This window comes from Theobroma umbraticum, unplaced genomic scaffold (assembly GCF_002168275.2).
Source record: "Theobroma umbraticum cultivar Fairchild unplaced genomic scaffold, ASM216827v3 scaffold_67.0, whole genome shotgun sequence".
Taxonomy (NCBI): Eukaryota; Viridiplantae; Streptophyta; class Magnoliopsida; order Malvales; family Malvaceae; genus Theobroma; species Theobroma umbraticum.
The window spans coordinates 2,667,180-2,681,701 of NW_018397262.1; the positions used below are offsets into that span (position 1 = coordinate 2,667,180).

At 33.0% G+C, this 14,522-nt stretch overlaps 2 protein-coding genes across 2 annotated transcripts in view; both read right to left on the minus strand.

The window, feature by feature from the left end:
• Positions 1–1,172: 1,172 nt before the first annotated feature.
• NAC1 (NAC domain containing protein 1) lies at positions 1,173–4,944 on the minus strand. The gene is made up of 3 exons (XM_021432330.1): positions 4,605–4,944; positions 2,244–2,518; positions 1,173–1,895 (listed from the first exon to the last, which is right to left on the minus strand). The coding sequence occupies exons 1-3, from the start codon at positions 4,774–4,776 to the stop codon at positions 1,440–1,442; spliced, it is 903 nt and encodes a 300-aa protein (XP_021288005.1). The 5' UTR covers positions 4,777–4,944; the 3' UTR covers positions 1,173–1,439.
• A 4,382-nt stretch (positions 4,945–9,326) lies between these two features.
• Positions 9,327–14,522, minus strand: part of LOC110419617 (S-adenosyl-L-methionine-dependent methyltransferases superfamily protein) — an 11,238-nt gene continuing 6,042 nt past the window's right edge. The window contains exons 6-9 of the mRNA XM_089784106.1: positions 14,478–14,522; positions 11,212–11,413; positions 10,777–10,982; positions 9,327–9,699 (exon numbers count right to left, since the gene is read on the minus strand). The exon at positions 14,478–14,522 is cut by the window's right edge and continues 39 nt beyond it. Coding sequence (XP_089640232.1) covers positions 9,499–9,699; positions 10,777–10,982; positions 11,212–11,413; positions 14,478–14,522 — 654 coding nt within the window. The 3' untranslated portion in view covers positions 9,327–9,498. The remainder of the gene's footprint in view (positions 9,700–10,776; positions 10,983–11,211; positions 11,414–14,477) is intronic.

A 14,522-nucleotide genomic window follows, 5' to 3' on the forward strand; every position in this document is an offset into this window, starting at 1 on the left:
TTGACTTGGTGGAAAATAGTTCAATGTATAGAAAATTGATAGGAAAACAATTGTATTTGACATTTACTAGGCTTGACATTGTATGTACAGTACAAATTTTATCTCAATTCATGGGAAGGCCCATAAATGTACATCTACAAGCTACTTATAGAGTTTTGAAGTATTTAAAAGGGTCATTAAGACAAGGTTTACTACTCTCATCTACACTTAATATGCAGTTAAAGGCATATTGTGACAGTGATTGGGTCGGATGCCCTATGATAAGGAAGTCAGTAACATGGTTTGTGATTTTTCTTGATAACTCTGTAATGAGTTGGGAATCATAGAAGCAGACTGTTGTGGCTAAGAGTTCAACAGAGGCTAAATACATAGCTATGTCTTCTACTAGTAGTGAAGTCATTTGGCTTTTATTCTTGTTAAAAGACTTTGGCTTTGAACATACAGATACTGTGGAGATGATTTGTGATAATCAGTCAGTGTTAAGTGTATGTAAAAACCCTATTTTTCATAAAAGAACTAAGCATATTGATAAAGACTGTCACTTAGTTAGAGAAAAGGTTTTTGCTCGTTTGATTAAACCAAGGTATGTGTAGATTAAGATACAGATAGCAGATCTCTTCACAATGGCATTATAGCTTGGACAATTTTAATTTTTGCTTAACAAGATGTGTATTCTGAACATGCATACTCATCTTGAGGGAGAGTATAAAGAAGTCATGAATGAGAGGAAGTACAAAGGAAAAGAAAAGATAGATTTCATGTTAGAAGTATTGTACTTAATTAGTTAGATTATAGTTAGCAATATCAACTATAGTTAGATACTTCTGTCATTTCTGTTAGTTAGATAACCATTGTGGTTAGGAACACATATAAATATATACAAGAATTTTGTAATAAAATGATGTGTAAAGAGATTATATGATTCGATTACCAACCCAGATAATTTTTCTGATTTTTCCTCTTATATAGTTTCTTCTCAGCTTCTCTAAAGTCTTTTTCAGTTCCACAAATCAAGTTGCATGTTGATATCTATCACCCTGTTCAGAGATAATTTTAATATATTGATACAGAGATTTCCAATATGGAAAACCCACCACCTCAGGACAAGGAACAGGGCTCCCCAACCTTTCCCTTCCTCTCTCTTAATATTTTATCCCAACCCTCTCCCCACATTTCTCCAAATCCAAACGCATCGTTAAGGAAATTCCCAGTTCATACAACCTTATACAACAATATGAACTTTTTACAATTAGACGTTTCATCCACTTGAATCAATTATAAATTTTTTCACTTGAGGAGCGACCCTATTGTTGGAAAAAAGTGCAAGATGCTAGGAAGGGGAAATCAGTATACCCCTAATTTTGTATATTCCTTAGAACAATCATTTTCTAAGGCCTAAGTAGCAAGTCCAAGTTTTAGATTTGAATTCCTAAGGATTATTAATGATTCCAAATGTCGGGCATGCCCACTTCAGATAAGTAGCTCTCCGAACATCCTTCTCCAAAGCTTGGTGATTCCTTCACGTTAAGATAGCTATCCAGCTTGGTAAGATGATTCAGCACAGCTTTTATCACCTTTTTGTCACAAGGGAAAGAGTCTAAACAAGCATTCATCGGCATTTGTCGGAGTGCCGGTTGGGTTTTGGCAGGTAAGCTTGGTTCCATGTAGGTGGTGTTTGTGAAAAACGGGTTGGTTTGGCTTTGGGAGAAGTCGGAGAAGCAGGGCACTTGCTCGTACTCATCTAAATTCGGTTGAGTTTGGTCAAAAGTGATGTAAGAATCCATCAATGGTGGAAGAGGTGAAGAGCCTGTGTCATCATAACAGCTTCCCATGCTCCTAGGTTTGGCGGTGATTTCTGTGTTTTTGTAGAACACTCGACATAAAACCCAGTCTTCCTGCATCATCAAATAAAATAAAAGATTTAGTTGATTTTATATACTCAATATAAAAACTGCCGAAGGGACAATTATCAAATTAAAGAAATGAGTCGGCTTGTGTCATATTTAAAAAATTCTTAAACACGAAGGGGATAGATGACAAAATGTGGTTTTGGCTATGGATAAAAGAAAATCATTCAGAGATCTGACTTTGACATATTTTTATGATCAATGGTTTTATATTGCAACATGCCCCATGATTCATGCAGAAACTTCAGGACTTGAAAATGATTGTTTCATTGAATGTATTTTTTACTCAGAAAAATTAGATTCGTATCCCTCTGACGGAGACATATATGTAAATACCTTGAGAGTAGAAAGCTTGGGAGGGGCAAGGGGTCCTTCAAGCCTGAATTCATGCATGACCCAATCAGTTTTTCTCCCTTTGGGAGCCCTACCTTGGTAAAACACCAAGGTTTTCCTCATCCCAACAAGGGTACCTTTGCTGAGGATAGCCCTATCTTTCCCTGTGGCCTTCCAGTACCCAGAGGCTGTTGCCCTATTTGTTCTCAATCCAGTAGCATACTTCCGATCTCTTTGACTGTAAAAATACCATTCTTTGCCTCCCACTCGAGCCGTTTCTGCCATTAACATTTTCCACAATAAATATATTGTTAGGTATATATATCAATCCGAATTATTAACAATCCTTAAGAAGCAAAGTCAATATCCAGAGTTTTAGTCTCGTTTGAAACAGTAGACTTTGATTTTCATGTTTCACATGGTTAGTAAATATATGTATCAAATTCTTGAATGACTTCATGCTTTGATTTCCATTTGCAATAACAATATACTATACTTGGTCATCACTTCTTAAAAGTTTTACTATTATTATTATTATTGGGTTTGAATAATTTCAGTGAAATGGATAATTTTGAAGTTGAATTATTTAAGATATCAAGTCTGAATTATAGTTGGTTGCACCTAAAAAAGAAAAAGAAAAGGTCATTATTCCTTTTGGTTAAGTTGGGATATACCCAAAAAAGAAAGTGAATATGTATCCAAACCCTAATAATTCCAACTCCTATTATTCTTTTTTTCTAGTAATTGATTTTTCAATTGGATTGCTTGAAACAATTGTCCTGGTATGTGATTTTTGGGTTATATTTCAAAAATTGGAATAAATAATTATAATATATTCGTGTATAAACTCCAAAACAAAGTTTTAAAAAAAAATTGATGGTGATGTGGAAACAATTGTCGAGGCCAATCAGGGTCAGATCAAACACGTGGCAGTCCAAATTTGTCAGCATAAAAAATGGGGTTTGTTTACTTACCAAGGCTTAAAATAGGTGACCCAATCAAATAATTTTGCAGTTGAGAGGTCAATTTCTGTCTCTTATTGGAGAATTATTGAAGATGATAATGGTAATTTACCCAAAGGACCAAAAAGGGTTGCTTTGCTTACACGTGTCCTATGTGTAAAAATTCAGAAATAATTGAAAATTAATTTCCACCACTGTTATTTATTTATTTATTTAAAATAAAATAATATTAGTTTGCAAAAAAAAAAAAAAGGAAGGAGAGGTTGAGTTTGAATAGTTGATGACACGTATATATTGGGAATTGTTGAGAACAAATGAAGTAATCCAATTCCTTGAAAAACCTAATTAGTAATAAGGGAGATGAATATCTTTTGAGGTTTTTTCATTGTTATTATCTCAATCACTGTCACAGCTTTTGGTTGGGACAATACCAAGACTGTCAATTTCATTCAAAAGCTATAGAATATGAAATTCTTTCATAAACATTTTCCACAAAAAAAAAATTAATAATAATAATAATTTCAAGATATTAATTAATTTAGAACTAATTATTCATGACCTTTCAAAACAGCTCATTATGAATTGGATATATATATATATATATATACATACACACACACCAATTATAAGTTATTTTGTCTCCATATTAATTGGATATTACAATATAATTTAATTAGTAACTAAATTAAAACAATATATAAGAACCCTCCTTTTTAATTTGGTTTTTCATTTTTTTGGATAGGAAGTGTCTCTTTGCTATAAGATCATATTATAAAGACAATAATTATTAGTTATAAGATATATATAGATTTTAGTTTGTATTATTGGAAAAATATTATAAGTACTATAATATATATATGAAGCTACACCAACAAAATACTAGTCCTAGTTGCAGGCTAGGTTTATAAGTGATGGTAATTCTTGGAAGTCACTAATATGCTTTGACTAACTAACATGCAGTAAATATAGAAAATGCCAACAGTAATAATACTAATAAATATCTTTCAATAATATCTACTTCATTACTATAATAACTAACATGAACATTTATTTCTTTTTTTCTAGAGAATTATGGTCCGAATTAAACATTTTCCCACCACAAAAATGGAGAAGAAGTACATCTTCTTATGTACATATACATATATACATGTGTGTGTGTATACACGTATATGTGTATATATATGTATGTATGTATGTATATCCATTTATAGCCGGTCCAGTTGCTATCACCACTGCCCCCTACAGCTAAATAATTAAGCAAAGAAACTAAGCTGAAAATAACATCCCTTCTCTCTTCTCTGTCTCCTTCCTCAGGAGACATAGTTAATGCAGGCAAAGCCAACAAGCTTAAACGTCATCTAAAAACTCCATGAACAAACTAAAATTTGTATAATAAACTCACCAGGAATATCCCATGGCTCGCACTTGTTAAGGTCAACTTCGATCATGAGTTGCAAGGCGTCAGTTGAAGTAGCCACCTTCCTCATCAAATAATCACAAACGAGCTCTTCATCTCTAGGATGGAACCTGAACCCTGGTGGCAGCTTGGCCTCCACCAAGCTTATGTTACTCATTTTTGTTTAGGTTGAGGAGAGGGAACTGAGGAAGAAAGGAACTTGGAGGGTGGCAAAAGTGAGGTATTGAGAAGAAAAAGTCTCTTCCAGTTAAGGAGAAGGCAAGCAAAGGAAGGGGTGTGGGAGAATAAATAAAGGGGAGGATGGATGGGATGATTAATCAGAGAGAGAGAGGGGTTCAAAGTCAACTTGGCAAAATGGCTCCTAATGCATAGCTGTTATTTGGGTGATTTAGACCTTTGCACCAATTGGATTTGTTGGCAACCTGCTGATGTGTGCGTGCTTGTAGCCCCACGGGCACTTACACTTCCCTTCTTCTTTGCTCTTTAAAATTCTAAATATCCTCAAGGCAAAGTTGGCCCTAACCAAAACTAAAGGGAAATCTATAAAACAGTTAAGGGAGTTTAATAGACAGAGAGATGTGATCGTAGAGTAAGAGTCAAGAGTAGTGGTTTCAAAAAATCCTAAGAATCCTTTTTCAAAAGTTGTAATTCATTCAAGGGCCATTGGCCAATAAAATAACAGAGGAGGTTTTGCTGTCTTTATGCAGCCCTGGCGGCACAATGAATTCAAACCTCTAGCTAATATTTTGCAGAAAAATATTCCGTTTGTATTTTTATTTTGAATCAATTAAATTTTTATAATTAATAGTTGATTAATTATTGTTAATCAAAATGACATTTATGATATTAATGTGACATATTAACATGTTATAATAGATGATAACATGATATGATGGTATGTTCATGTAACATTTTTCATCTCTTCACATTAGGTTTTGTAAATATAAAATAACAAGTGAAATTTTAATTAATAACAATTAATCAAATATTAATTATAATTATCTATTTTATTCAAAATAAAAATATAAAAATTAAATTAAAAGTAATAAAAGTAATAATTTTTTTAAATAACTTAAAGATTTTTTCAAATATTACGTCTATTTGCATAGCTGTGTTATATATATACACACTATTCCTCCTTTGGAATTTGGCTATTAAAAGGATATTTCAAATAATATCATCTCCATTTTTTTGCAACTAACATGGTTAATTAAAAAAATTAAGGTTTCTGTTATATCCTTTTCTTTCATTAAGTTTTCAACTACTAATTATTTTTCAAGTTTCATCCCCTTTTATAAGATTCAAAGATTTTTTCTCATGAAAAAGGAATTTATATTAGAAATTTGTATTTAGAATTCAACTACTCCCTCAGTTCTGTTTTCTTTGTCTCTTACTAACTTTTTGGGTCAAATATATTCAATTTCCAATAATGAGACAAACAATATGGGGTTGGAGGGATTAATAGTTTTAATATGCTCAAGTGGAACCATAAAAACACACCCCTGTAATCCCTTAATACTTGCATTATAAGTTGTCTTTACCTAATTTCCAATAACCTATGATTTTCAATGATATTTTATTCTTAATTTGCAGGTGAGTTTTGTTCTCCCAAATTCAATGGAGGCTGCTAGATTTATATTTTTGTTTGGTCAAATTTTGAATATGGTTCTTCTTTTTTTTTTTATTTGGAGACGGATATTAAAATCCTATTCTTAAACAGGGAGATCATGCATCAATTAATGAGCAAAATGTTCAAGTATAAATTCCTCTATTATTTCAATACGATAATTTTAATTTCTTTACCTCAATTTAAATGAATTTAATCTTTATAATTTTTTCAATTAAAAATAGACTTAAGCGCAATTGATAGTAGTGTTAACATTTTATTATTAATTTGGATGACGTGATATTTTGATGATAACATAGTATGACTTGATGGATTAATTTTTATATCATATAGCACATATCAATCTAAAAAAAAGCATATTTTATTTTTATTCAATAATAATTAATATTTTTTAAAATTCTAAAAAATTAATATTTTATATTAAAAAAGGATTTTTGTTATTAATGTGTGCCAGGTCGTCAAAACAAATATTAACAACATGGCAAGTGTCAGAAATTAATAATAAATTGTTATAGAATATTCCCAAATTAAATTTTAAAAAAAAGTAGAGAATTAAATTTATTAAAATTAGAGTAGAAAGACTAAAACCATTAAATTGAAATTAATAGTAAAAATATAAAATTCAAAACTTCAACCTTTTTGTTTTATATAATATAATAGAAAAAAGTGGTAAGTAAAGTAATTGAGCAATATTGTGAGAGTAAAGCACAAATTTTTCGGGTTAAAGCAATATTGATAACAGGAGAATAAGAGAGAGCAAGAAATTGTCCAAGCAGTTATAAACATTCGATGTCCATGGCTCAGAAAGTTATTATAATAATAAATAAGTAGTTTTTTTCTTTAATTTTAATTTTAAAGTGTTAATATTAAAATATTTTAAATAATTTAATAAAAATATAATTTAAACAGATCAAATTTGAGCACACTTAACACATTTTCCCATATTAATCGTGTCCGAATTGAACTTCATCGGCTTAAAACTACCTCAACTCAAAGGGACGGCAAGTCAAAAGATTTTGTAATAAATTCAGTAGCTACCATTTCAACAATTTTGGTACCAGTAAGTCACCCATCAGCAAACGTGTTCAATTTCACATTTTGACCTAAGATTTGGTCTGCCGACTTTTGCCATGCGGCAATGATTGGTTTTTTGTTAACAATCTCTTGTTAACGTCACGGATCTCAAATCAGTAATAGATAAAATAAATTTAGAATTTACATTCAAAACGTAAACTCGTGACACTAACATCAACCTTGCGATGCGATGCTAATGCAACTCTAATTTCTTAATTGCACAAACACGACACTAGGTTTCAACATGCGACTTGGTCCATCAACCTTAGTGAGATGCTACCTCCCTTCTCAACAAATTATACACTCTAGATTAGTTTGCAAGGCTCAAAATAATGTATGATATGACAATGAGTTAATCATTCTTTTATGCAAATTGCAATTTTGTTTAGCTTTTCATTCATAAAAGAGGCAGAATCCATGAACATGAATGACTCAATTTAGGAATAAAACCCAAATCATTGAAATTTGTAACAACTATGCATTATCTTGAAAATTTAATTAAAAGCCCAAGATTAAGGATTTTTCTCTAAACAAAATTTCAAGTGGTAATTGGAATGCTCCGTCGGGATGAAAATAAACAAAAATAACTATTCAACAATTAAAAACAAAAATTTGAATATTCGATGCTCGTGAACAATTTACATACGTAATTATACCCTCCATTAAAACCACAAGATTTCATTTGATATAATCAATGCACCAAAAAAAAAAAAAAGGTTTCCACAAAATATCGTTTTAACTTTAGCTTTGGGCTATAGCGAAAGAAGTTGATGCATGAAAGGTCAAAGATTGAAGAAGCAGAAGGAAGGAGGTAAATGACGCAATAGAAGTTCAGAAGATAGTAAATACTGTGAAAGGAACAGCTCCCCTCTCCCCATTCCCCAAGGTGAATATCCAAGGATAAGTTATGCAATCCTTATCCGCAAACCCAGTCAAAATTCAAGTCCTTAACGACCTCTTCCTTCCACCAATAATTCTGATGAAGATTACTAGACAAAACCCATCAATCTGAAAGAGAAAGCACTGCCAAATACATCTATCTTTGGGCTTGTATTTCCCTCAACAAATCAAGTAAATTTTCCTAACACCAAGTTTGACTCAAGTTTTACAAAGTGTTTTTTCATTACGGTGTGCTTTGCATTTGGAGAAAAAGTTGGAATGAAAATCTGTGTCTGGAGATGGTGAGTCTTCATGTCGTCATGCAGGAAAAGACACAGGAATATTATCCAAAAATTTCATGGTGGAAGGAAGAGAAAAGAAGAGAAACAGACAAGACAGAGAGACAGGTGTTTAAAACGACAAAAATTGTTCAAAACCATGGCACGTGTCATGAGGCCTACGGGTCACTTCTTTATAAAGCAACGAATAGCTGCAATGACCGTTTTTGCCTGCTTGCTTCTTTCATAGCCAATCCTAACAGGAAGATATTCTTATATGACATATATCTTTTCAACTAAGTAATTTAAGTTGTAAACCCAATCAATCCGATGCAATATTTAAATATTATCACATCAAAGAAAAAAATGTAAACCCAAAATATACTAACACGAGAATATTTCCAAAATATACTTTGGGAAGGCTCCATGGATCCAAAAACATTAATTGATTTTGTATTTTTCTGTAACATGGATAGAATTTCAATTGTTTTTGGTTGAACTTTGAAGTTTGGATAACCTAAACGGCAAGCACTTAGGTTCAAGCTAGAGGTATTTTATGGCCAAGTCATCCATCCATCCATCCAAGTCCATACTCCACAAGCTCTTAGTACAACTTTTGGATGGATATGGGCATCTCTGCTAGAAATTTTGGATGGATTTGTGTAAAAGAAAAAAAAATTGACCCAAATGAATTTTCAACTAAGCCAGTACTTGGTTCATCCTAATCAATGAATTACTCTACATTCATGAAGTGAAATGAGAACAAGACATTGTATGTTATACTCCAGGAGCATGCTCTTAACACAAAGAACAGCATGCAACAATTTTAAGCATAACCTCGAAATACAGTTCTAAACAACAGTAAACTTTGATTTCATAGAAGAGAAATTTAGGGAATTGTATGAAGTAAATCACAGTCAGTCAAGAAAAAGAAAGCTGAATCAGAAAGCAAATGAAGCCAAAACAAGTCAGATACAATCTATAACACAACTTTGGTATGCAACCATTACCTTATCTTATATTATGATGCCAAGCTTTTATCCAGCTTTTTAGCAATTATGGCAACATTCCTAGGGGATAATGCTGGATCAAAAATAGGTAACATTACTGCTTCCAAGTTACCAGCTTGCTCCTGGAGGAACAATAATCTATCCAGAAGAATAAAAGTTTCCAAGAGAGGCCCAAAAGCAGCACGAAGAGACCAGTAAACTCCAATAAGATCCTGCATGTAATAAACAAATTAGGCAGTATTCCACTAGCTTATCTATATACAATTAATGAATGCTTGTATTCTTGCTTTCCTAACACAGATTAGAGCGGTTGTAACACATGCAAGTAATTACACTAGCTATATTCCATATTTTTTTAATATTTGCAAGCATCCCGACTGATATCAGTTTACATGAATAATTCACAAACTACAAATAACTGAAGATAAACAGCAAATAGTAAGTTAGGATGCAAGATTTTGGGTTCTAGACAATACTCCACATTCAGGTTTTTATTCCTTTTCTTGAATGTGGAAATATGAATTATGGTTAGTTTAGATAGCTTGAGTTTTCTTCAATCCAGTAACAAATTCACTCTTTCTTGGTCCAATGGATTTCTCTTGTTCTTCCCTGACCAGGACCAAATATATTCTCCTGCACTTGACAATTCTGTGTAAATCAGGCAATAACAGTATATGTTTTAAGCGGATTAAATCTTCAAACGCCAAGCTGGAAATCTAGGAGAATTCTTATGGAAAAGAAAAACCACAAGTATCATCTTTGCCCTAGACAAGCCTAATTTACAAGAAACTACAATACTATAAGATCCATATCAAAACATATTTGATGAATCTGCTTTCTTGCTGCTAGTTAAAAGATCAAAATTTTTCACCATTTTTTATATTTCAGCTGTCATACTTTGATTTAATGATGGTTATCCTCATTATCAAATTTTATGGGCATTAAAGGATCTCTAGAAGTTCCAAATGAAGAATGATGCCTTGATTTTCCATGCAGCTCCAAGTGAAGATGAGCATTACCACCAAATACAGTTTCATCATATTTTTTCTTTATGGTCCTAAATCCTACTCAGAAATAAAATGCAAGAAATATGTATTATCAAAGCAATTCCGAAGTATCCATGGTGATAATCACAAGGCAATAGAGGAAATAGACACAACAATCAGTAAATCTTGAAGACATAACATTAATAAAGAATCTACTAGAAAGTTGCACCCCATTTCTGATTATAAATTAAATTTTAGACATATTCTCAATGCAGCAGTGAAAATGTAGTTGGAGAGACATACAACATAGGGCTCAACTTCCTTCCAAATGCCACGAAAATTTATATCATCCAAAGGTTTAAGCCCAAGACGACATAATCCAGACTGGCAAAATTTCTCAAAAAGTGAATACTTATCATCAGGAATTGTCTCTTCACATCTGCTACTGGTATGTAACAACATTTTATTGAATAAGGTATCCACATCCAACCTTATGCCTGAACTGTCAACTGCAGCACAAGGAAAAGTTGCAGTATCTTATAAGTAATTCAGATTTCCACACCAATATATTGCACATAAATTGGTCAGCATGAAGAAACTTGTTCCATGTTCTTTCCATGCAGAATCTTCACTAGGCAATTACCATAACCAAGCAAAGAACACAAAAAGGGATGGAGTGGAAGGCTATCAAAAGAGCCATGAGCTAGTAGACCCACAATTACATTAGCTATTATGTACCTGCTCCAGATTCTCCACTCTGTTTGATAGAGCAAGCCTCACCTATATTAGAAGGCCTCTGAGGCAGAGACAAATAAGTACTTTCTTCATCGTGCAGTTCAGACTCCATTATCCTCCTTTGCTGCTTGCGGCGTAGAGCCTTCCCTTGGCGGCCAATTGAAGGACTTGCTATTATGACTTCAGGGTAATATTTATGAAGAACCTTTACAAGATGCTGAATGTTAGCTATGGTAGATCTGAGGACTCAAATGAAACCAATGAGAGATAAACAACCATAAGAACTGATAAACCAACTATAAGAACATCAGAAAATAGATTTATTGTAACTTTCTATGCCCTGTTTGGTAAATGCTTTTGCTTCTAGCTTTGTGTGTGTGTGTGTGTTTTTGCAGAAAATGAAAAGAAAGGAAAATTAAAAAATAAAAAATGTATTAAAAATTATCATATAGCAAAAAGCAAAAAAGTAAAAGCAAAACAATATCTGTAAATCAATAAAAAAGGTGATGAAGAATGTCTTAATTTAAATCTCATCTTAGTAATCAAATAAATATTCTGAGAATTGCTGTTCCCCAGTAAGACTTGGGAACTTTCTGTCATTTCAGTGTCAAGTTGTTGTTAGATTTATCCATTCAGGCCTATAATATTGTGGTTTCATCATGTGTTTTAACGCTAAAAGCTATCTTCTACTAAGGAAAGAAAGGGGAAAGGGGAAGAAGAAGGCAGAAAAGGGTGTGCTGGATGTGATTATTTTTCTTTGGGACCTCAATGCAGTCATCTGTTTGGTAACTTCTAGCAGAAGCTGTTGAGTCCTTTCAAAAGAAGCTGCCACCCTAGAGAGAGACTCTTTCTTCTCTTAAATCTATAAAAGCGTTTGAAGTTTATAAGTTATAGGTTTCAGGGAATCAACCCATGCCACCACTGAATCCCTTCAGCAGGGCATTACTGAGACTGAGCTTTAACTTTCTGCTGCTATTTCTCTGGCAGACAAGATATGGCTCAAATTTCAGGTACATTCTTTGGTTTGCAAAAGGTATATAGTGTTTGAGCTTTTAATAGCCTCTACTGTTGATTAGATGATTCAAACCTGTTAACAGTTGTTGCTATTTGATTTTCATCTGATTATCATGTTTCTTTACTACTTCTAATCTGTTGGCTCAGCTGCCAGTACCATTAGTTTACTGCTGGCCACACTCGGCACACAGGTTATAAATCTATATGAAACATACTAGTAATTTTGAAAACCTTCAATGTCATGTTTTGTCACATTAGAGCAGTCAGGCAGAAGCCAGACAAAAATTCTTGTAACCCGCAGGTAAGTTTTTTCTTTTATTGATTTTTAACACATAACAAATATACACCAAGTGGCCACTTACATGTATATCTTTGCCACATCACATGGAGTTGCTAAGGAGGATGTGGTCTGATAGGCCAAAGAAAGCAAGTTTTGATGGGAAAGCAATATAGGCCCAATGGAGAAATCAAATACAGCACTTATCCTCAAAAATGAGATTTAGGATACATTTCTATTTATCATTGGCTATAATATGAGTTGCTGCACAAAGCTGAAAAAAGTAATCAGATTTTGAATTAGGCTTTTTAATGGTATACGCATCATCCAAGTGAACCAGGAAGAAGTCCAGATAATGCAGATTTAGCAACAAGAAATAAAGAACAAAGAAAGTATATATAATATTATAAATAATGTGAGTTAAGGTTTCTGTTATTTTGGGTTTAGTTATGAGAATTGGGCCTTTGCTTGTGTTTCTAATCTTTCACAAATTGGTGTGGACAAACTGTCTCAAATAATGGAAGGATGGCCCACTTCACAATCACCATGTCTTTCACAGTATAAACATGTTAACCTTGAACATAAGCACATGATGTTGGAGCACTTCACAAAACCACCATGGCTAACACTATTAAGCAATATAGACACGAAGGCTGGAAAGTGCATAAGACATCCTCATAACTTTGTGACATCTCAAATTAGTTATACCTTCAAATTAGTTATACCTTCTCTTTTCTTTTAAAAAGAGAAAAAAAAAAAACCTTTAATGGTCAAATATGTGTGTGTTTGCTTACCTGTATCACAATTTTGGATCCTTTTCACCAAGTTCTGAGTCAAAATTTAAAAAATATGAGTCAGACACCTAGATCACTATCATGTCAGATTCTTGTACCACATAAAAGCAACACTGACCCTAGTCTTTAGCAGTCAACTAAGGAATATAATTTGAATGCAGAAACAGTAGAACTAGAGGATTGCTCTATGCTTGACACTTCTACTTGTAAAGGTAAGTGATGTAGGATAGATTTGGGAGAGTCCGCTTACTTAGGTTGAATGGTAAGCTAGGGCTGGAAAATTAGCGATTTTAGGATTTATGGCTAAGGTAGGAAATCAGGGTTAGGATTTAGTAGAAATTAGGTTCAGGTCAATTGAGATTAGATGCCAGAGAGGGTTGAAACTAAAGGTAAATTTTTCAGGAACTTGGGTAGCAGCCAAACACAAACAAAACAAGTTTATGAGTTCTGTTTTCATGCTGAAACAGTAACCCAAGAAGTCTGTAGTGGGTTACAAGTTGTCCAAGAACTATCAATAACTAATTGGATTAGGATTTCTAAATCATTTAAAACTAGGAATAAGACTTTAACATATTTGAGCTTAAGACTCTGTAAAAGCTCAGAAAAAACTTAACTACACTGTATAAGACTCAATGGGCAACGACAAAGGCCATTCCAGCAAACAGAGTCCAGAATGTTGGGTTAAGTTCTTTGGTAGAAGACCTTTCCCCCAAAGAAAGAAAATTTTCTATGCCTTTGTTCCAATTGTTTGCCTTTGTCAACAATGTGGACAACATATGTGCATACAGCCAGCAAGACACGTAGACAAAGTCTGCTTCATGCATGAATACAGTTTTTTTTTTTCTGAAACTCATGCATAGCTACTCTTAAACACACTTTCATATGGAAATATTTTTGGTGAAAAAAGAAATCAAACTTTGAGGATACTTCATCACAGCCTTAGATTAATAGGTATCATAAATACTAAGATAAGAAGACTACTAAAAGAACAGTCAGGCAGCAGATACCTGATTTACTCAAAGTTTCAATGCAGAGCCATGGAGAGAAGCAACATGAATGCAAAGCAACAAAAAAAAGTAATTTCAAGGCATTTAGCATTCATATTAAGGTGGAAGTTTGAATAACTAGTTGACATTGTGCATGCTAAATTATTCAAACCCAACAAGAAAATCAAGTTCATATACCATTTGGAAAGCAGCACGGAAAGCATGCAGCTCAAAATTGTGGAG